At 48.1% G+C, this 18654-nt stretch overlaps 1 protein-coding gene across 1 annotated transcript in view; it reads left to right on the top strand.

Annotated features, from left to right (window-relative positions):
- Positions 1–9220: 9220 nt before the first annotated feature.
- DNAH2 (dynein axonemal heavy chain 2) overlaps positions 9221–18654 on the top strand; it is a 98294-nt gene continuing 88860 nt past the window's right edge. The window contains exons 1-3 of the mRNA XM_069483320.1: positions 9221–9386; positions 13342–13403; positions 16717–16887. Of these exons, the coding sequence (XP_069339421.1) occupies positions 9221–9386; positions 13342–13403; positions 16717–16887 (399 nt within the window). The remainder of the gene's footprint in view (positions 9387–13341; positions 13404–16716; positions 16888–18654) is intronic.

The following is an 18654-nucleotide window of genomic DNA, read 5'->3' on the forward strand; positions in this document are numbered from 1 at the left end:
GGGGCCTTACAGGGAAGGCTCTGGCACTCCACCCCAGCTCAGGGCATGGGCAGCAGGGCCTCCGTCTGCCCTGCCCCAGGCCTCTACATACTTACTCCAGCCATTTGGGGTGGTTGAGTCATGACAGCTACCATGAGAAGAAGTGTTCCATTTTGTCCAGTGGCCAATAGCAAGATATGAACCAGTCAGGACATGTATGGACTTGGTGTGATGCTGAATGGGCCACTTGGGACAGGAAGTGACTTGCTCCAGACAAGAAGTGACCAGGCCTGGACAGAAATGGCCTGGGAAGTGGCAGAAGCAGTGCATCAGGAACTGGAAGTGCCTTCATCCAGGACAGGAAGTAGCACTTCTGAAACAGGAAGTGATCTGGCTGGAACTCCAAGTGGCTTAGTCTGGGGGATTGGGAGGCGGGAGGTGGATGGTTCTTACTCTGTGGCGAAGGGGGGCAGGAAGAACTTCCTGATTCAGGAGGAAGCTGGAACTTACTGACTGTAAGAGGACAGAGGTGGACTGAAGAAGACTTTCCTAGTATTCAGTGGCACTTCCCAGGATCTCCCTTCCCTTGTGCTCTGTGCTGATTTTAGGACAGCTAAGATGACTGCCATCTGCTGTGGCAGGCCCAATTTGTCGTGTTCTTTCCTTCCATATCCCGATATAATCTCTGTTAATCAACATGACTACCCCAAGAACCTGCGTGTTCTCCCCCAGTAACCCAGATGGCTGTCTTGTTCATCCCTTCTCCATTTCCTGCTCCCTTCAAACTCAAACAGCTCCCTTCTTAGTGACCAAAATGGTGGCCTACTAGCTGGTCTAGCTGACAGTGGCACTTAGCAATGGCCAGTGTTTCATAGTGACCAGCTGATACCTGTTCCTGCCTCTAGTACACAATTGGGTGTTGCCTCAGTTTCCTCCCAGTTCAGTTTTACTAGATCAAAGCTGCCCTGGGCACCAAGTCGGCCACCTCAATCACCAGCCAAGATGGTTGTTTTGTCTACCAGAGGTCAAGTCATCTCTCTGGTGCTGTAGTTCCCAGCTCCTTCCTGATTTTTCTAATCACTCCTTCTGGGAAACAGGAAGTTGATATTGCCATGGTGGCTGGGTACGCCGTCACCGCAATAGTTTTACTGTAAAAGGGAAATTTGAACAACAAAAACCAAAAAAAGAATAAAAAACTTCAAAAGTTGACAAGAAGGCTGGAGGATGTCTGGACATGAATTGGGACAAAGAATTAGTGAATAGAGTGGCTTTCAAGTTAAGGGTTGGATTTCATGAAACCAAGGGGAATGGGTAGGGACACGGTGGGCTGGAGTGGTGATGTGGACAGTGTATGGGGAGGGGAAAATGGGCTGAGTGAGGAGGCTGAGGAAGACAACCACCTCCATGGGATGGAGAAGGGAACCCAGGCAGGAGTCAGGGTTGCCAATACATTCAAATAGGGACGTGTGCGAATTTACATTCACCCATGGGGACAGTTTGAGTGTCTATTGCTAAACCAAAGCACTGGACAAGGCAAGTAGCAGTTAGGAACAAGGCAGTAAAAATATGTTCACGTGTTAAAGTTTATGCCCTGCCACCCCTACCCAAGGCATCTCTGACTTGGGGAGGTTTGCTGTTGGGGACTCATGTGGGGACAAGGGATGTGGCTGATCATTAGAAAGTAGGAAGGACTCAGGGACCCAGGCATCAAGCTGCCTATCCCCTGGCTCCCTGTATACCCATAACCCAGGCTCTTCTTCCGTAAAAAACCCAGGTGCCCAGCCCCCTGGACTCAGCCCTATTCTCCAACCACAAAAGCAGCCGTCAGGAGCATCACTGGAGCGAGTCAGCAGGGGTCACAACCTCTGCCCTCCCCGCCCCTCCCCTGACTTTAGGTTCCCTCCCGCTGTCTCCCATCTGCCTGGAGGTCAAGGGGTCCCCCTTCCCCTCTTCTGTCCAGTGGGACCCCTGCCCCTCCCCCTGTCTGAGCAAGATGCCTGGGTCCTGAGAGGTGCAGGCACTGCAGGAGGGGAGTTGTAAACTGGGAGGCCAGGTGCTGGGCTCCTGCCTTTTAGCCCACACTGGAGCTGCCTGAGGTGGGGAGGCTCGAGGGGGGTGGAAGGGCTGGTCCTTGCCCCTTAGTGGGGGTTGGTTGTCATGGCAACTTCCCCTTCTCCACACAATGGGAAGCCCCCCTCAGCCTCCCGCGTGGATGGAGCCGACAGCCCCATCGCTGGCTATCAGCCTCAGGGACTTGGCAACCGTCACTATGGCAACCCGGAGCCCAGCAACAGGGCCCACTGAGAAAGGGAGGGGTCCAAGACTGGGGCAGAGCAGTGTGTGAGGGGGCAAGGGAGCTGAGGGAGACTCCCCCCTACACATATCTAGAGGCACAGGTGGAGAGACAAGAGGGAAGAGAAGTGGGGATAAATAGTCTCCGTGACAGGCAAACACCTCACCAAAGCAGCCAAGACATCATAGCATGCTGAGAGACAGGAAGACACCTGGAGACAGATGCACAGCTGGGGAGAGGAACAGCACATACTGCACAGCGCCCTGGGACACGCCCCTTCAGAGCACTGGCATCCAGAGACTCCCCCCAACCCTCTGGCATTAACAACACAGACCTATAGCCTCTCACATGTGTAGTGACTTGTGTGTCTTTTGAGCTATTTAAAAATGCTGGTGACTTCCAAACAAAACAACTCATGCCCTCCTGTTTACTTTCTGCGTACAAATACACAAACACACCCTTAGGGTAACATCTACAACAAAATGACTACAGGGGCAGGAAGACATTTATTTGTTCATTTGTTCATTCATTCATTCCTTTAACAGTATATGAAATGTCTACTTCGTTCCACATGCTGTTTCAGGCACTGGGAATACATGGTGGACAGGCAAAACCCCTGCTTTCATGAAGTCCACATTTTGGTGGGAAACAACAGAATACAATCTGAGGTAGTGAAAAGTGGTATAAGCAAAATAGAGTGACAGGATGGAGTGTAACAGAGAGCTGCTTTAGATTAGGAAGTCAGGAAGATCCATCTGAAAGAGGTGACATTAATTAGGACCTTGGGCTGGGTGCATGCCTCACGCCTATAATCCTAGCACTTTGGGAGGCTGAGGCAGGAGGACTGCTTGAGGTCAGGAGTCCGAGGCCAGCCTGAGCAAGAGTAAGATCCAATCTCCACAAAAACCAGAAAAATTAGCTGAGTGTGGTGATGAGTGCCTGTAGTCTCAGCTACTTGGGAGGCTGAGGCAGGAGGATCGCTTGAGCCCAGGAGTTGGAGGTTGCAGTGAGCTATGATGATACCACTACACTCTAGCCAGGGCAATAGACCAATACCTTGTCTCAAAAAAAAAAGGTCAGGACCTTGAATAATGAGAAGGTTTAAGCCACGCACTATGGGGAAGGGCATGCCAGACAGCAACAGCAAGTGCAAAGGCACAGAGGTGAAATCCTGATGTGTTTGGGAACAGCAAGAAAGACATCACAATCACTCATACATTTCAGATGTGTACTGTTCTTCACTAGCCTCAGCCTGTAGGGGAGTAAGTCACTTAGGGTCTGGAATCCACATTTAGGAAGTTCATCTCACTCGGTCTTCCACTTTTTCTCCCCTGTGTTTCTTGTGTGTCTGTGAGTTGTGTTATCCTCTACTAAAATTTAAGCTCTGGGAGGGCAAGGATGATGCTCTGAGCTTTCTGGGGCTGTGACATGGCCGCTGGCAGAGTCCAGAGCAGGCAGGGAGAGCAGAAGTAAAGGAACTGAGAGGGCTGGGGACCACAGAAGCTAAAACCGTCCATCCTCCCCCCCCAAAAACAGCATAGGGTTGAGGCTGTCCTGGCAGCTGACTGCAGACTGAATCTCAGATTTTTGCCATCCTTCCAAACGTGAGCAGCTGAGGGACACAAATCACTCCGAGGGGTGTATGTGTGTGAGGTTTGTGTTGGGGTTTTAAGGAAAGGGGAAATGGGGCAAGGGGTTGCAGTGGGAATTTCTGATGGGGAATGGTTGACATCACATCTGGAATTTCAGTTAGAATGAAAAATGGAGCTTCCTAAGGGGCAAGCACAGACATGGGGCTGAGAGTTTGCGATCTGGGAGTAGTAATGTTCCATGGTGGTCTGGAGGCAGGGGGCTGGCTGGCATGGACTCAGAAAGTTGGGTGAGGGAAGGAAAAAGGAAGAAGAATGAATGGGAATGACTGGGCAGCAAGAGAGATGTTGGAAAGGTAGTAGGGGAAGTGGGGTCCTGAAGGGAGTTCTGAAGGGATCAGGCTCCAGGTACCCCCAATTCCCACTGGGAATTGAAGCATTCGGTTTCCTCATTCTCCCTCTTCCCCCAGTTGCCATCAGAAACTCAGGCATCAGCTCCCCCCAACCCCAGTGGCTGGTGGGGTGGGGGGAGACTGAGCAGCCTCAGGGGGTGGCAGCTGGTGAGTGGGGAGGAATCTGTGTGCTCAGCAAACAGCAGCCTTGGTGCCCAGTGGCTGCCTCCTCCCTCATCAATCAGCCCCAGCCAAATGTCCTTGCATTCCCACCACCCCAAGGGGACTGGGGCTGGGCCAGGGTCCCCAGGGGAGTGAGATGGGGATGGGTGGGAGAGGTGGGGGTGGTGCCTGGCTTCCCATCCCTTGGCGTCTGTTCTCTTCTCTCCTGGAAGCTCTGTTCTTCATGTCATGGAATGACTCCATCCAGGCCCCTACCATCGTGGGGGCATCAGCTACAAATCACCTGTGGGGGGCTGCTGGGGGAGAAGGGGGGAAGAGGGATGAATCAGGGCTGTGGAGAAATCCACTCTGGTTCTCACGGGACCAGCCCAGGGCACAGTCAGCAGGGAGGCTCCTGGCATAGAGGCCCTGTCCCCTGGCTGGACTCTCTGATGGATGTTCTGGACAGCAGACTGAGACCCTGACCCCCCGAATGTTCTCTCCCTTCCCACCTTCTCCTAGCCGCCAGTCCTAATGCCCTACTTCCTGCCAAGAGCCAGAGGTCTGGCACCCCGCTCCCCCCAAATCTGCTGCTCCCCATTGGGAGCTGGGGCCTCTAGACCTTAGCCTCTAGCTGTCTCCCTCCCTCAGCCTGTGCTCCCCTCAGGGACCCAGGCGTCCTGCCCACTCCCTTCACCATAACAACCATTCTTTAGGAGTTGCTTAAGACTTTAATATCATTTCATTAAGTCAGCAAGTTCAGAGAAGGTTGGGGGCACAAAGAGACTGGGGGTGGGCAAAAGAGGGCCAAGGTGGGGGGGGAAGCAGCCCCCTAGCCCCCTCTCCGTGGAGATGGCTCTGAGAAATCAAATATTGACAATGAGAGAACAGAACTTATTAAATCTGGGACAGGGGCGTGTGGGGAGCTGTGGGAATGGCCGGATGCCTGGGTTCTGAGGGTACTGAAGGTTCTGGGAGGAGGGAAAAGCCTGCGGCTGGGAGGACACGGCAAGGCGAAGGGTCTTGAAGGGTCTTGACGTTACAACTCTTCTGCCCCTTTCCTTTGGGATGTACCCAGTCTTGTCACCCTGGCTTTTTCTCAGCTGTCCCTAGAGCCCCTGGGACAAGCCCCCTATCACAGCTATGGTTGTCCTCCCTTAATCCCTTCCCCCTACCTCCACCTCTGTTGATGAGCTTCAGCAGCGTTTAATCGGATTGAGCAGTAATTAGCAAAGCTAGATGTTTGATTACCTATTTAGCATAATGTGGGGGGCTGGGATCCCTAGGCACAGCCACAGTTGGGGTGTGGGGAGTCAGAAGAAATGGGATCTATGGAAGCTCCTTTCCTGAGGGAGTCAGGAAACTTGCCCATGAGGCTCCCCACCCCATACCCCATCCCTTTGGGATCCCCCGCTCCCCGGGTTCTGACCAATCACATCACCTCTCTCTGCCACCCATGGCCTATCTGGTTAAAGGATCACTAAGATGTTCCATCTTAGTCCTGCTTGCTGTGCAGCTGGTTTGGGGGAGGGCAGGACTCCTCTCTCTTCAATCCCTGCTCTCAGCAAAAGGAGTCTGGCTAGGCAGGAGGCCACAAATCAGAACTCGGAAACCCAACTTAAGGACAATTGGGCAAGGGGCAGGGGGTGGAGGTGGGGGGAGGGCAAGGGCTATCAGCTCTGGAAATAAAGATAGGGTAGGTGGGATGGTGAGGTCAGGGTTGGATCAGGCTGTCGGTTAATCCAACCTCCCTTCAAGAGGGCCAGGGACTGCTACTCCCGGCAGTGCCAGATCGGCATAATGAGACCTGCCAGGTGTGAACGCCGACCAGAAAAAGGGGAACTGAGGTGCCAGCTTCTTCTCTCCTCATCCAGCAAAGAAAATGCCATCAATTTAGCTCCTCATGGAAATGTAATCAGTGGGCTCTGCTGGCTTTGTCTTAATTAGGCACTATTGATGGAAGCAGGGAGGGCGCCTCCCCATCCCCCGACTCGGCTTCCTCCCAGTATCTTCCAGGTCTCCCCAGAGCTTCTCCCCGCCGCAGGTACAGCTCAGTCTCCTAGGCGCCTTCTAGCGGCCCCGGCCCGCAGCGCCCCCTAGCACCCTTTGCGATCTGCCCCTCCTCTCACACCCTCTCCCCTCCCGCTTCCCAGGACGCAGCCTTTGTTCCTATGGAGAGCGAAGCCCCTCCCCGGCCCGGTCACCTTCCCCAGGGAGTCCCCGCCTCCCTCCCCGCCCCCCCGCAACCTGCGACGCTTTCCAAAGCCAATCCTCAGATTCCAAAAATTCCAGTTCCAGTCTTCTCTCCCTTCCCCCGCCCCTTGCCGCCCAGCAATCCTAGATCCCAGTCCGCACTAAGAAGGGGGAACGAGCAGGAGGGCAGGGGTGCTCCAGCCCCGGTTTTTCCCCCGGACCCAGCTGCAGCCACGGCTGCCTGGAAATCCTGGAGCGCCTTCTAGATCGCAAAGAGCCTCGCAGGGGGACCACCGGGCGCCATCTGCTGGACCTGCTCGGGCTGGAGCCCACAGACCTGGGAGCGGGGGTCGGGCGCTTGGGTTCCCCCTGCCTTTTCAGTGTCCTGCGGGCCGGTAGCTCGTTGTTTCCAGCCCCAGCCCTTCCAGCTCGGTCCTCACACCAGGCCCCCCGCACCCTCCAGCCCACCAGACGTAGTCACTTTCCCCGAGGCCCCCAGCCCTCCTGTCCCGGGTCCCAGCGGGCGAGACCCGGGCGGGGTGGGGCCGAGGAGCAGGGATGCACGGCGCCTGCGCGGAGAGGCTGACTTCGCGGGCCCTTGCGCTAACCGCCGGCCCCGCCCTGCCCGGGGTTGCCATGGCGACGCGTGCAGGCGCGGGCCTGAGAGGGCCAAGCAGGGCAACTTCTTAGTTGGAGTGGCCCATCGGTCGGCCTGGGGAGGAGAGGGTCAGCGTCGTGAGGTGTGTTTCGTGGCAGAAGCAAGGAGGGAAGGAATGCTGAGGAGAAAGGGCAGTAGTGAGGGGGTAGGAAGGGACAGTTGCAGGGGAGAAGGGGCAGTTGTGGAGGGAGGAGGAGCAAGGGAGAGGTGTGGGGGATGGGGAGAAGAAGGGGCAGTTATGACAGTTGTGTGGGGAAGCGGTTGTGAGGTGAAGCGATTGCAAGGGGAAATTGCCTACCAGTAACCGATTTGAGGAGAGGGCCAGGCACTTGCGGTATTTCCGGTAAGAGTGAGCCCCAGGTTAGTAGAACCGCTCCTCCTGGGGCCTGCGGTGGAGTGCACCCCATGGTGAATGCACCTGAGGCTCCAGTTGGAGGCAGGGAAGCGCAGCCTGATGCTTCCCTGGAGACTGATGGAGGAAGCCTTCTTGCTGTAGTTGGTTTTATTGATTTGTTGGCCTAACAGAACGTTTTTCCTTGGAGCAAAATACAAATCCTTCAAGTCTGAAATTCATAACCTGTGATCAATGCCTGTGGCAGTCTGTGGGGATGAGGAAGGAGAGCCACAGGTGGCCGCGAGGCCGTGGCTGAATGAAGAGGGAATGTCCAGCCAGCCTGACTTTGCCCTTGGGATGCTGAGCATCTGCCAGAGAAGCACTTCTTGTTATCCTGCTTAGAGTGGCAGCGCCACTGTGGCCTTCCTCATGCCCCAATTCCTTTTTTCCCATTACTCAATTCAAAATTTAGTGTTGAATGACTTTTGTCCTTCCTGCTTCCAGTCTGTTTTCAGGGCATTTACAGTCAAATGACCCTGATCTTCCTTATCAGTTAGCATAGCCTTACTCAGCCAACTATGCTAAGAAACTTCTCAGTACACACAAAACAAGGTTCTTGCTCTCAGGAATTAAAAGCTAAAGAGACTCGTAGCAAATACTGTTTTGTTTGTTTGTTTAAGGATGTTATAGATTTTAGTGTGGTTAGGAGGAACATTTTTCCATTTAATTTGAGGAAAGGTACATAGGAAAATCAACCTTGGTTTGCTTGAATGACTTGACACAGTGACAAAGGGTGGAGAACGTGGGGACAGTCTTCCCTTCCCTGGGCCTTCTCACTCACCATTGGCCCTGTGGGGTAGAGTGCTTGAGGGTATGGGCAACCACAATTCAGTTTGGTGGATCTTTCCCTGATTATCTTTTTTTTTTTTTTTTTTGACACAGAGTCTCACTCTGTTGCCCGGGCTAGAGTGCCATGGCATCAGCCTAGCTCACAGCAACCTCAAACTCCTGGGCTCAAGGGATCCTCCTGCCTCAGCCTCCTGAGTAGCTGGGACTACAGGCATGCACCACCATGCCTGGCTAATTTTTTTCTGTATATTTTTAGTTGTCCAGATAATTTCTTTCTATTTTTAATAGAGATGGGGGTCTCGCTCTTGCTCAGGCTCGTCTCGAACTCTTGAACTCAACGATCCACCTGCCTCAGCCTCTGAGAGTGCTAGGATTACAGGTGTGAGCCACCGCGTCCGGCCTTCTGGATTATCTTATGTCCTTACATGCTGGACAAAGAGAGAGTCCTTAAACCCTCATTAGTGGGGTGTCTGTTGGGCTATCGTCTTTAGCTTCCATTTATTCCTAATGCCTGAAAGGGCTGACTTTGATTTTTAACCCAGGACCCTGAAGAAAGTGGGGTGTCCCAGGGAAAACAAGGACTCCAAGGCCCCTATCAAGTATAGGTCGCTTGTGGTTAGTGGAGCAGAGTGTGGGTACCCCCAGAAAAGATTATTATATTGGGTCTCAGTCAATTTGTGAATTCAAAAGGGACTGCATGTATCAGGGGGCTGGGTTGGGATCTGGTTGTGGACTCCCAACTCCCGTGTACCTGCAGGTTTTGCCTGCATGATGTCTAGCAAAGCTGAGAAGAAGCGGCGTGTGAGTGGCAGAGGAGGCTCCCGAGCAAGCCGGGTAGGGCAAGCTGCTCAGAATGCTCCGGCTGCACAGGAGAGTTCCCTGCCTGCCAGCGAGCCCGAGTCCGAGGCCGAGCCCGAGTCCCCCAAGGAGGAGCCTGGTGGGTACTTGCTGAGGCAGGGGATGCTTAGAAATGGAGGGTGGGAAAATCAGAGGGGCTTGGAGGCAGAATGCTTATATCTTAGGAGGGTCTTAGGGCTGGGGAGCAGGCTCTGTTGCTTCTGAGAAAGAAACAAGGGCTAAATGACCCTCCAGCTGAGGGAGTTCAGCAGAATCTCAGCGCTGCCACTGGGTCCCTTTTTTTGTGTATCTTCTTCCTGGCTAGCCTTGTACTTGTTCTTTCTGTCCTAAAATTTCCCACCAATGCACCAGGAGTTCACCAGCCAATCCTTTCTCTAGCCTCTTCCTTCTTATTTCAAGTATTCCTCATTGCTCCTACCCCACTGAAGAGGGTTTGATCTCTTCCTTTTTCCCATTTTCACCCTGGGTGGCAAAACAAATAATGTTTTTCTCCCATTAAGCCCATCACCATGGAGACTCAGCCTGCCTTGCCACCCTTTGAATCCTAAGCCCAGCTGATGCTTTTTACCATCTGTTTAAGGCTCTTGTATCTCCGCCTTCAATTTGGCAGGGACTTGGTAGACTGCAGAGGTTCAGGTTCAGGACAACAGGAAAAGAAGACTAGATGGAGAGGGAAAAGAGTTTAAAGAGGCTGGCTTTTGTGGCTTTGATATGAAGGATTCCTTTCCTGTGGGTGAGTGGGAGCCAGTAGGATTTGAAGGTTTTGGTAGCTGTTGGTGTCACAGGGCTTTGCCTTAGAGCACTGGCCAGTTAGACAGGACTGTGAGCTAAGTGTAGACCTCCCCACGCCCCTTTTGCCTGGAGCTCCTTTATGCTGCTAGCAGCCTGTCAAGATGGAGAGAAATAGAATCCCCCTTTAATGTTAAAGGTTGAGAGATTAAGTATGGATGTGGGAGAAAGGTCCAGGGACTTAGGAACCTGTCTTAGAACAGTATCTTAGAAATGTGCAATATTTATTCTTCTGAGTTCTCAAGTGCTCTGTTGAAAGAAGTTTAAAATGGAACTGGCTCCTAGAAGCTGAGTACCAGGAGGAATAGGGGGAGGTAGGAGGGAGGCAGTGAGGTCCAGTTTGGAGAATCACCTGGGGAGGAAAGGGAAGGAGCTGTGAAATTAATGCATCTGCCTTCAAACACCGAGGGTTTCTGCCTGCGCCAGCTCTGAGCCTTCTTAGTGTTTGACATGGAGCCTTTCTGCTGTCCTGTAACCTGGGCAGAATTCAGAGAGGACTTTAGCCCCCAGGGCATCCCTGAAACTAACATTAATTCCTGTAATCTTTGAAATTGAGGGGGAACTGGCCCACAGGAGACGCAGGGGGCCTAAAACACTTCTTGGTGAAAGACGGTGGGTTTGAGAGCAAACACCCTTTTGAGGTCTTATCAATGTTCTTTACTTCCTTAAGTGCTCTTTAGTTTCCACTAAAAGAAGATGAAGAAGAATTATAATCAGGTTTATAATCCCTTGTCTGTAATTTTCGAAAGCTCTGAGAACTGAAAGGTTTTTTCCAAAGTTTGGCATCTAAACTTATTTTGTGGTAAAACCTAACCTAAAGTGACATGAAGGTATTTATAGTCTATTTAAGCCACTTATTATAAATATTCATATGTTTCACTGCAGAAATACTCATAATATGAAGAGTTTGATTCAGTACTGTTCTACAGCCCTCCGGGGGGAGTGGCGGGTGTTCACATACTATATTATATTGCATACTATATTACAATTCTAAATTCTGAAGTATACTGGAGCCCTATGTTTTAGATAAGGACTCGTAGACCTGTATTTCAGGCAAAACAGAAAAAGCAGAGCGAGCCATATAATGATCCCCACAGACCCACCACCCAATGTGAGAATCAGTGGTGACAGCAACAAGTGAATCCCTATAAATACATAGGCAAATCCCCTCCCCAGGACCCCATCTTCTTCTCCAGAGGTCACTGCTATCGTGAGTTGGTGCTTACCATTCTCAAGCTTTTTTTAAATTTTTGCTACATGTATCCATGAATGTCATATACTATTATCCTACAGGTATTGCATATTTCAGACTTTATATTAATTGTATTACAGAAGATAAAGTAAGTCTACTCTTGAGATTGTCTCAGTATCCCTCCCCTGGCCTAGTTCCCTGCTGAAATCTGGAATGCCAGCGGCTTTCCCAAGGGAGTTGGGTCATCCCACTCACCACTAAGCTCCTGGAATTGCCTATTCCGTCTTGTCCTGCCTTCCTCCTTGGCCCCTGTCCCTCATTCCCCCCTTAGTTTTCCTTTCTGGAAATTAGAGTGTCCTGTTCCCCTCAGTTTTTTGGTTCTATCTCATTTGTTCCTTCCTCCTTTAAGCCCCTAGGGGATGGGAATTTTACCAGTTTTACCCCAATCTCCTGTGTGAGCCTCAGATCAGGAGGCAGAGAAACAGAGCCTCCTGGGTTTTATGGGGGTCCAGAATGGGTGTGGCAGAACTGAGTGTCCAGCAGCCTGGTGGTTTGGAGAAGGGCTGGTTCCTGTGGGCCTCATGTGGGAAGAGGATTGGGGGAAGAATAGAAGGCCAGAGGCTGCATGCCTGGAATAACCTTAGTACTAACTGCTTTCAATCTCCCCCCAAGTTAGCTCCTGTCTGTGTTTTTTTTTTTTTTTTTTTTTTTTTTTGAGACAGGGTCTTTCTCTGCTGCCTGGGCTAGAGAGCAGTGTCATCATCATAGCTCACTGCAACCTCAAACTCCTGGGCTCAAGCAATCCTCCTGCTTTAGCCTCCCGAGTAGCTGGGACTACAGGCGCGTGCCACCATGCCCAGCTAATTTTTTCTATTTTTTGAAGAGAAAGGATCTTGCTATGTTGCTCAGGCTGGTCTCGAACTCCTGGCCTCCAGTGATCCCCCTGCCTTGGCCTTCTAAAGTACTGGGATTACAGACATGAGCCACGGTGCCCAGCTCCAGTTAGTTTTTTAAATTAAATTGAGAGATATTTCACTATAAAATTCACCCTTTTAAAGTATGTAATCCAGTAGTTTTGATATATTCACAAAGCTGTACAACCTTCCCACTATCTAATTTTAGAATCTCTCCAAAAGAAAGCCACTTCAAGCACCTTGAGAAATTGGCACTAGGTGACTCCTCTATCTTTACTTCTAAATTGCATCAGAGCCTTGCTCCCTGTTTTCCTTTCCCCCCAGATCCTGGGAACCCCTAATCTACTTTCTGTCTTTATGGCTTTGCCTATGCTGGACATTGCGTATAAGTGGAATCATACAACATGTGGTCTTTTGTGACTAGCTTCTTTCACTTAGCATTATGTCTTCAAGGCTCATCCATGTTACAGCATGAATCACACCGTCATTCTTCTTAGGGCTGAATAATATCCCACTGTATGTATATACCACGTTTTGTTGACCCAGTCATTCATTAATGGACAGTTGGGCTGTTGCCTATTATTAATAATACTGCTGTGAACATTGGCATACAAATCTCTCTCTCTCTCTCTTTCTTTTTTTGAGACAGAGTCTCACTCTGTTGCCCAGGCTAGAGTGCACGGCGTCAGCCTAGCTCACAGCAACCTCAAACTCCTGGGCTCAAGCGATCCTTCTGCCTCAGCCTCCCAAGCCGGGATTATAGGCATGCACCACCATGCCCGGCTAATTTTTTCTATATATTTTTAGTTGGCCCACTAATTTCTTTCTATTTTTAGTAGAGATGAGGTCTTGCTCTTGCTCAGGCTGGTATTGAACTCCCGACCTTGAGTGATCCACCCACCTCAGCCCTCCAGAGTGCTAGGATTACAGGCGTGTGCCACCTTGCTCGGCCCAAATATCTCCTTTTTTAAATTTTTTTCTTTTACTTATGATTACATTACCATGCTTCAAATATCTCTTTGAGTCCTTACTTTCAAGTGTCTTGGGTACATAGCTAGAAGTGGAATTGCTGGGTCATATGGTGACCATGTTTAACTTTCTAAGGAATGTTTTCCTTTTTGTATCTTTATTCTTCCCAGAGCCAGTATTGGAGGAACCTGAACTACAGAAAGAAGAATTAGCAGAGACCGTGGTGGATGTGGTAGGCTTGGGTCTTCCCTGAGGCAAATATTCCTTCCCAAAACCTGGGGCAGCCAAAGATCAGTTGTGGAATGGTGTACGGGAAATTCTCTCTCACCTGTCACTTCTTCTTACTCTGTGCCGGTGGCCTATACACCACAAATCCAGTTCATTGAGTAAAGAACAAAGCCCTGTGTGCCTCCTCTAGGAGAGGAGGGCTTTGAGTGAGGAGCAGGTCTTTGGTTGCCCTCCCGGTCTCCCCACCTTTGGGCAAACGGCGACAAGCTTTATCAGTTGTGTGGGTGAAACATCCGAACAAGTCGAACAGGCTGGGAAGATGTCCTAACTGGCCACTAATTTCTCTTTCCTCCTTTTCTTCTGTTCTCTTCTTGGTTGAAGAATTTACAGAAGCTGCTTCAATCACCTTGAGAAATTGACACTAAATGCCTCTACATCTTTACTTCCAAGTTGCATCAAAGCTTAGTTATACCCATTGTTGCCTCGATGAGAAGAATAAATAGAATGGTGACCTTGAAAATTTTTAAAAAGGGAGAGAAAAGTAATAACTATCTATTAAAGAAAAAATTGGAAGGGACAGATAAGTAAAAGAAAAGGAAAATAAAACTCATATTGTTACTGTTCAAACATGTCCAATGTTAATATTTTCATGTATCTTTTCTTTCTCTACATAGGTTTCCAAGTTTGTTTTTGTATAAGTCCTAACTATACCATAGATCACAATTTTGTAAAAAGCTTTTTCAAATTAGCCGGGCATGGTGGCACATGCCTGTAGTCCCAGCTACTCAGGAGGCTGAGGCAGGAAGATTGCTTGAGCCCAGGAGTTTGAGGTTGCTGTGAGCTAGGCTGACGCCATGGCACTCTAGCCTGGGCAACAGAGTGAGACTCTGCCTCAAAAGAAAAATAAAAAAAACAAAAAACTTTTTCACAGACTATTTTATCATTCTTTATGCTATTATATAATTTTGTAAACACCACTTTTCATTAAAACTATTCAATTAGATGCATATAGTTTTTTTTTTTTTTTTTTTCGAGACAGAGCTTTGCTCTGTTGCCCAGGCTACAGTGCCATGGTGTCAGCTTAGCTCACAGCAACCTCAAACTCCTGGGCTCAAGGGATCCTCCTGCCTCAGTCTGTCAAGTAGCTGGGACTATAGGTGTGTGTCACCATGCCTGGCTAATTTTTTCTATTTTTAGTAGAGATGGGGTCTCACTCTTGCTCAGACTGGTCTCAAACTCCTGACCTCAAACCATCCTCCTGCCTCGGCCTTCCAGGGTGCTAGGATTACAGGCATGAGCCACCATGCCTGGCCAGCATATAGTGTTTTATTAGATGCATGTACCATAGTTGAACCATTACTCTTGGGCATTTTGCCATTTCCAATTTTTTTGCTCTCATAATAATACTGTGTTGGCCAGGCATGGTGGCTCACACCTGTAATCCCAGTGCTTTGGTAGGTCAAGGTGGGAGGATTGCCGGAGGCCAGAAGTTCAAGACCAGCCTGGGCAACATAGCAAGACTCTGTCTCTAAAAAAAAAAAAAAAATTTGCTGAGTGTGGTGGTGCATGCCTGTATTCCCAGCTACTCAGAAGGCTGAGGCAGGAGTATTACTTGAGCCCAGGAGTTCAAGGCTGCAGTGAATTATGACTGTGCCACTGCATTCCAGCCTAGGCAACAGAGCAAGACCCTGTCTCTAAATATAAAAGAATATACTGCGATCAATGTTATAAATAAAACTAACACTTTTGACATATTTAGTATTTCCTTAAGATAGATTCCTGTATGCAGAGTTGCTGAATCAAAGAGTAAAGGACATTTCTAGCACTTTTGATACTAATACTAACTTGTTTTCCAAATGGATTGCACTTTTTGCCCACAAACAACAAACCCTTTCCAGGCCTGGGTGTTATCAATTTAGCAAGGATTTTTAGAAAATGATAGGCAATAAATGATGTCTTTGCTATTTTTATTTGTATTTCTTTGATTTCAAGTGAAACTGAACATTTTTTCATATTTGCATTTTCTTTTTGGTGACATGACATCTGTTCATGTCCTCTTGTCCATTTACTTATTGTGGTCTTAATGTTTTTCTCATTGGTTTATCCCTGTCTATATACAGGAAAGATTTTAGATCACTGTCTATTAAATTTTCTTGACCTGGAAACTTTAAGTAAGAGATTCCTTCTTGGCTGGGTGCAGTGGCTCCCTCCTGTAATCCTAGCATTCTGGGAGGCCAAGGCGGGAGGATTACTTGAGCTCAGGAGTTTGAGAACAGCCTGAGCAAGAACAAGACCCTATTTCTACTAAAAATAGAAAAAATTAGCCAGGCATGGTGGTGTGCACCTGTAGTCCCAGCTACTTGGGAGGCCAAGGCAGGAGGATCACTTGAGCCCAGGAGTTTGAGGTTGCTGTGAGCTAGGCTGACGCCACAGCACTCTAGCCCTCTAGCCCAGGCAACAGAGCCAGACTCTGTTTCAAAAAAAAAGAGAGAGAGAAATTCCTTCTTATCTTCGAGGAACACTGGGAGGAAGGATAAGGTGACTTCTCAAGTTCACTGAGCTATCTCTTCTTGTCTTCTAGTTTCCTGAATTCATTTAGTAGAGTTCTATAGATTAATTTTTTTCTAGTCACCAGTTACAATTCCCTTCCATCTAATCAATTTGTTCTTTGGTGGTTTTTCAGTCTTTTTTCCCCCGTTCACGTCTTTCTTACTGTTGTGCCAAATGACTTTTACCCAGTATCTTAACTTACTTCAGCATACTCAGGGGGCTGCATCATGAAGAAATTGCTCTTGTACCCATCTCCCTATTCCTAATTACATGATCTAGGCTAGTATCTTAAATGTTCCCTTAATTCACTTTTTTTTTAGAGATGGGGTTTCACTATGTTGTCCAGGCTGGTCTCGAACTCCTGGCTTAAAGTGATCCTCCTGCCTCAGCCTTCCAAATTGCTGGGATTACAGGCGTGAGCCACTGCACCTGCCTTTCTTAATTCACTTTTACCTTTGATGTTGAGAGTTTAGTGATAATGCAGTTTTACAAATCACAGGCATAAATGAAATATCTTGGGAAGATCATAGCCTATCATTTTCCTCTATGATCTGTTCTCCTTTTACTCTTAGAGGCAAGAAAATCTTGTTGTCTTGTTTCTTCAAAAGCTCCAAACCTATCATTCAGTCCATCCTCAGCTTTCTCCTCACCCTTCTGAACCTGTCTGGCTTCTCTCATCTCCCACGTCCTCACCTGTGACTGTGAATGGGAGAAAAGGCCTCCCTCACAGCTGTAACTGCGCTGGCTGTCTGTCCACTCTCCTGTAGAAGCCCCTCTTCCTCTCCCGAGCCATGCTGACAGGACTGGCGGATGCGGTGTGGACAAAGGAGCATGATGCCTTTCTGGAACGCTTTGCCCAGGACCCCGCGGAATCCATCCTCACCATCTTCATTGACCCCTGCTGTGGGCTGAAGTTAGAACTGGGCATGCCCATACAGGTGCGTACCCTACTTGCCCAGATCAAAGGTGGTCTTACAGGGAGCTGGCGGGCTGTGTATCTTTGTTATCCTCGAGTCTCGTTGTTCCCTGTGCTCCAAGGCCTATTGAGCCCCACTATGTGTCAGCCACCTTACTTGGTGGCAGGGATACCAAGAAGGATGAGGGGTTTTGCTTTTGCTGACATCATGGTCTAGCAGGGAAGACAGACATATAAGCGAATGTTTACTGTAGTTTGTGACCATGGGCCAAACTTTATAGGAGCTTTATGGGAGCAACTAATAGAGCCAGTGGAATTCTGGGAGGGCTTGGTGGTGGAGGGGCAGTTTGAGCTGGGGATGCAGGATAAGTAGGATTTCATCAAGACTAGCTAAGAGCGATTCAGTAAAGACCACTCTATATACAAAGAAAAGAGGAGTAGTGGGAAATGATACTGAAAAGATAGGTTGGGGTCAGCTTATGAAGGGTCTTGAATGTTATACTAGAGAACTTGGCCGCTATCCCAGAGAGAGCTGGGAAATCTTTTAGGAATTAGATAACTACTTCAACAATGTGGAGAATGCATTAGACAAGGGTAAACCTAGGATAGGGAGACAGTTAAAAGCCAGACGCATGCTAAAATGGTTATGCAAGAGTCTGGGTGGCAGGAGTACAGGTCATTATTGTAAAATTCTTTGAACTTTTCTGTCTACTTGAAACTTTTTGAAATAAAATATTGGAAAAGAAAAAAGGCTATTGATTTGCTCTTATTGGCAGTGCATATACAAAAATTAAAATTATGATGATGATCAGCATGGCCTTGTACAACAGTGATACAATTTGCAAAGCATTCTACATTAAACACAGGCAAAACAGGCTATGGCTTTTTCCTGTGTATTGGCAATAATCAGCCATAAAACGTAATGAGAAAAAGATTTAATTCACAGAAGGAACAAAAATCTGCAAAATACATCTATATATGTATATATATATTTTCTTAATTTCACAGTGTTTGGAATATATTTACAGGTGGGTACAAACATTTAATATAAAAGTAGGATTTATATTAAAGAAAACAGCTTTGTTGCAGGCCATGACGGAAGATTTAAATAAATGGTGAGCCTGTTTCTGAGTGGGAGTCTTAATATTATAAAGATCACTTCATCTAAAAAATGTGTCATTTTAATGCAACTCCAGTCCTAGTGCCCAAATGCCACAGTCTCTAGATCTCTTGTATAAAAGATTTAAAAATATCTCCAGAAAAAGACATGAAAATAGCAAAGATGATGAAAGAAAGTAATGGGGAAACTTGTGAATATGAAACTCTCTTATTAAACTATAGTCATTAAAACAGAGTTGTACTAGGACAGGAATATGTATTATAAGCAACAGTACAGAAACGTAGGAAATACAGAAAATAGAAACTACAGAAACAGATATGGAAGCATTTTCTATTAAAAATGGCATTTTAAAATCTGTGGGCAAGGATGGATTACTCAATGAATAGAATTAGGAAACATATGGAACACAAAGTTTTTCAATTAAAAAAATCTAGTCAGCATGCTGAAATACATTCTGAATAGACTTAACTGTATTCTCTTGAGTTAAACTGGCTGATTGAAACTTCCTTAAAAAATTATTACCCTGAATACCTGATAAAACAAACAGAAAGTAAAACCAGCAAAAACAAACAAACCCAAACCAACCAACAAAAATCACACAAAACCCTCCAAGAGTAAACTAACACAGAAAGAAGCATAATCGAATCTAATAAGCTTTAAAAATTGGTG

This window comes from Eulemur rufifrons, chromosome 9 (genome assembly GCF_041146395.1).
Source record: "Eulemur rufifrons isolate Redbay chromosome 9, OSU_ERuf_1, whole genome shotgun sequence".
Lineage (NCBI taxonomy): Eukaryota > Metazoa > Chordata > Mammalia > Primates > Lemuridae > Eulemur > Eulemur rufifrons.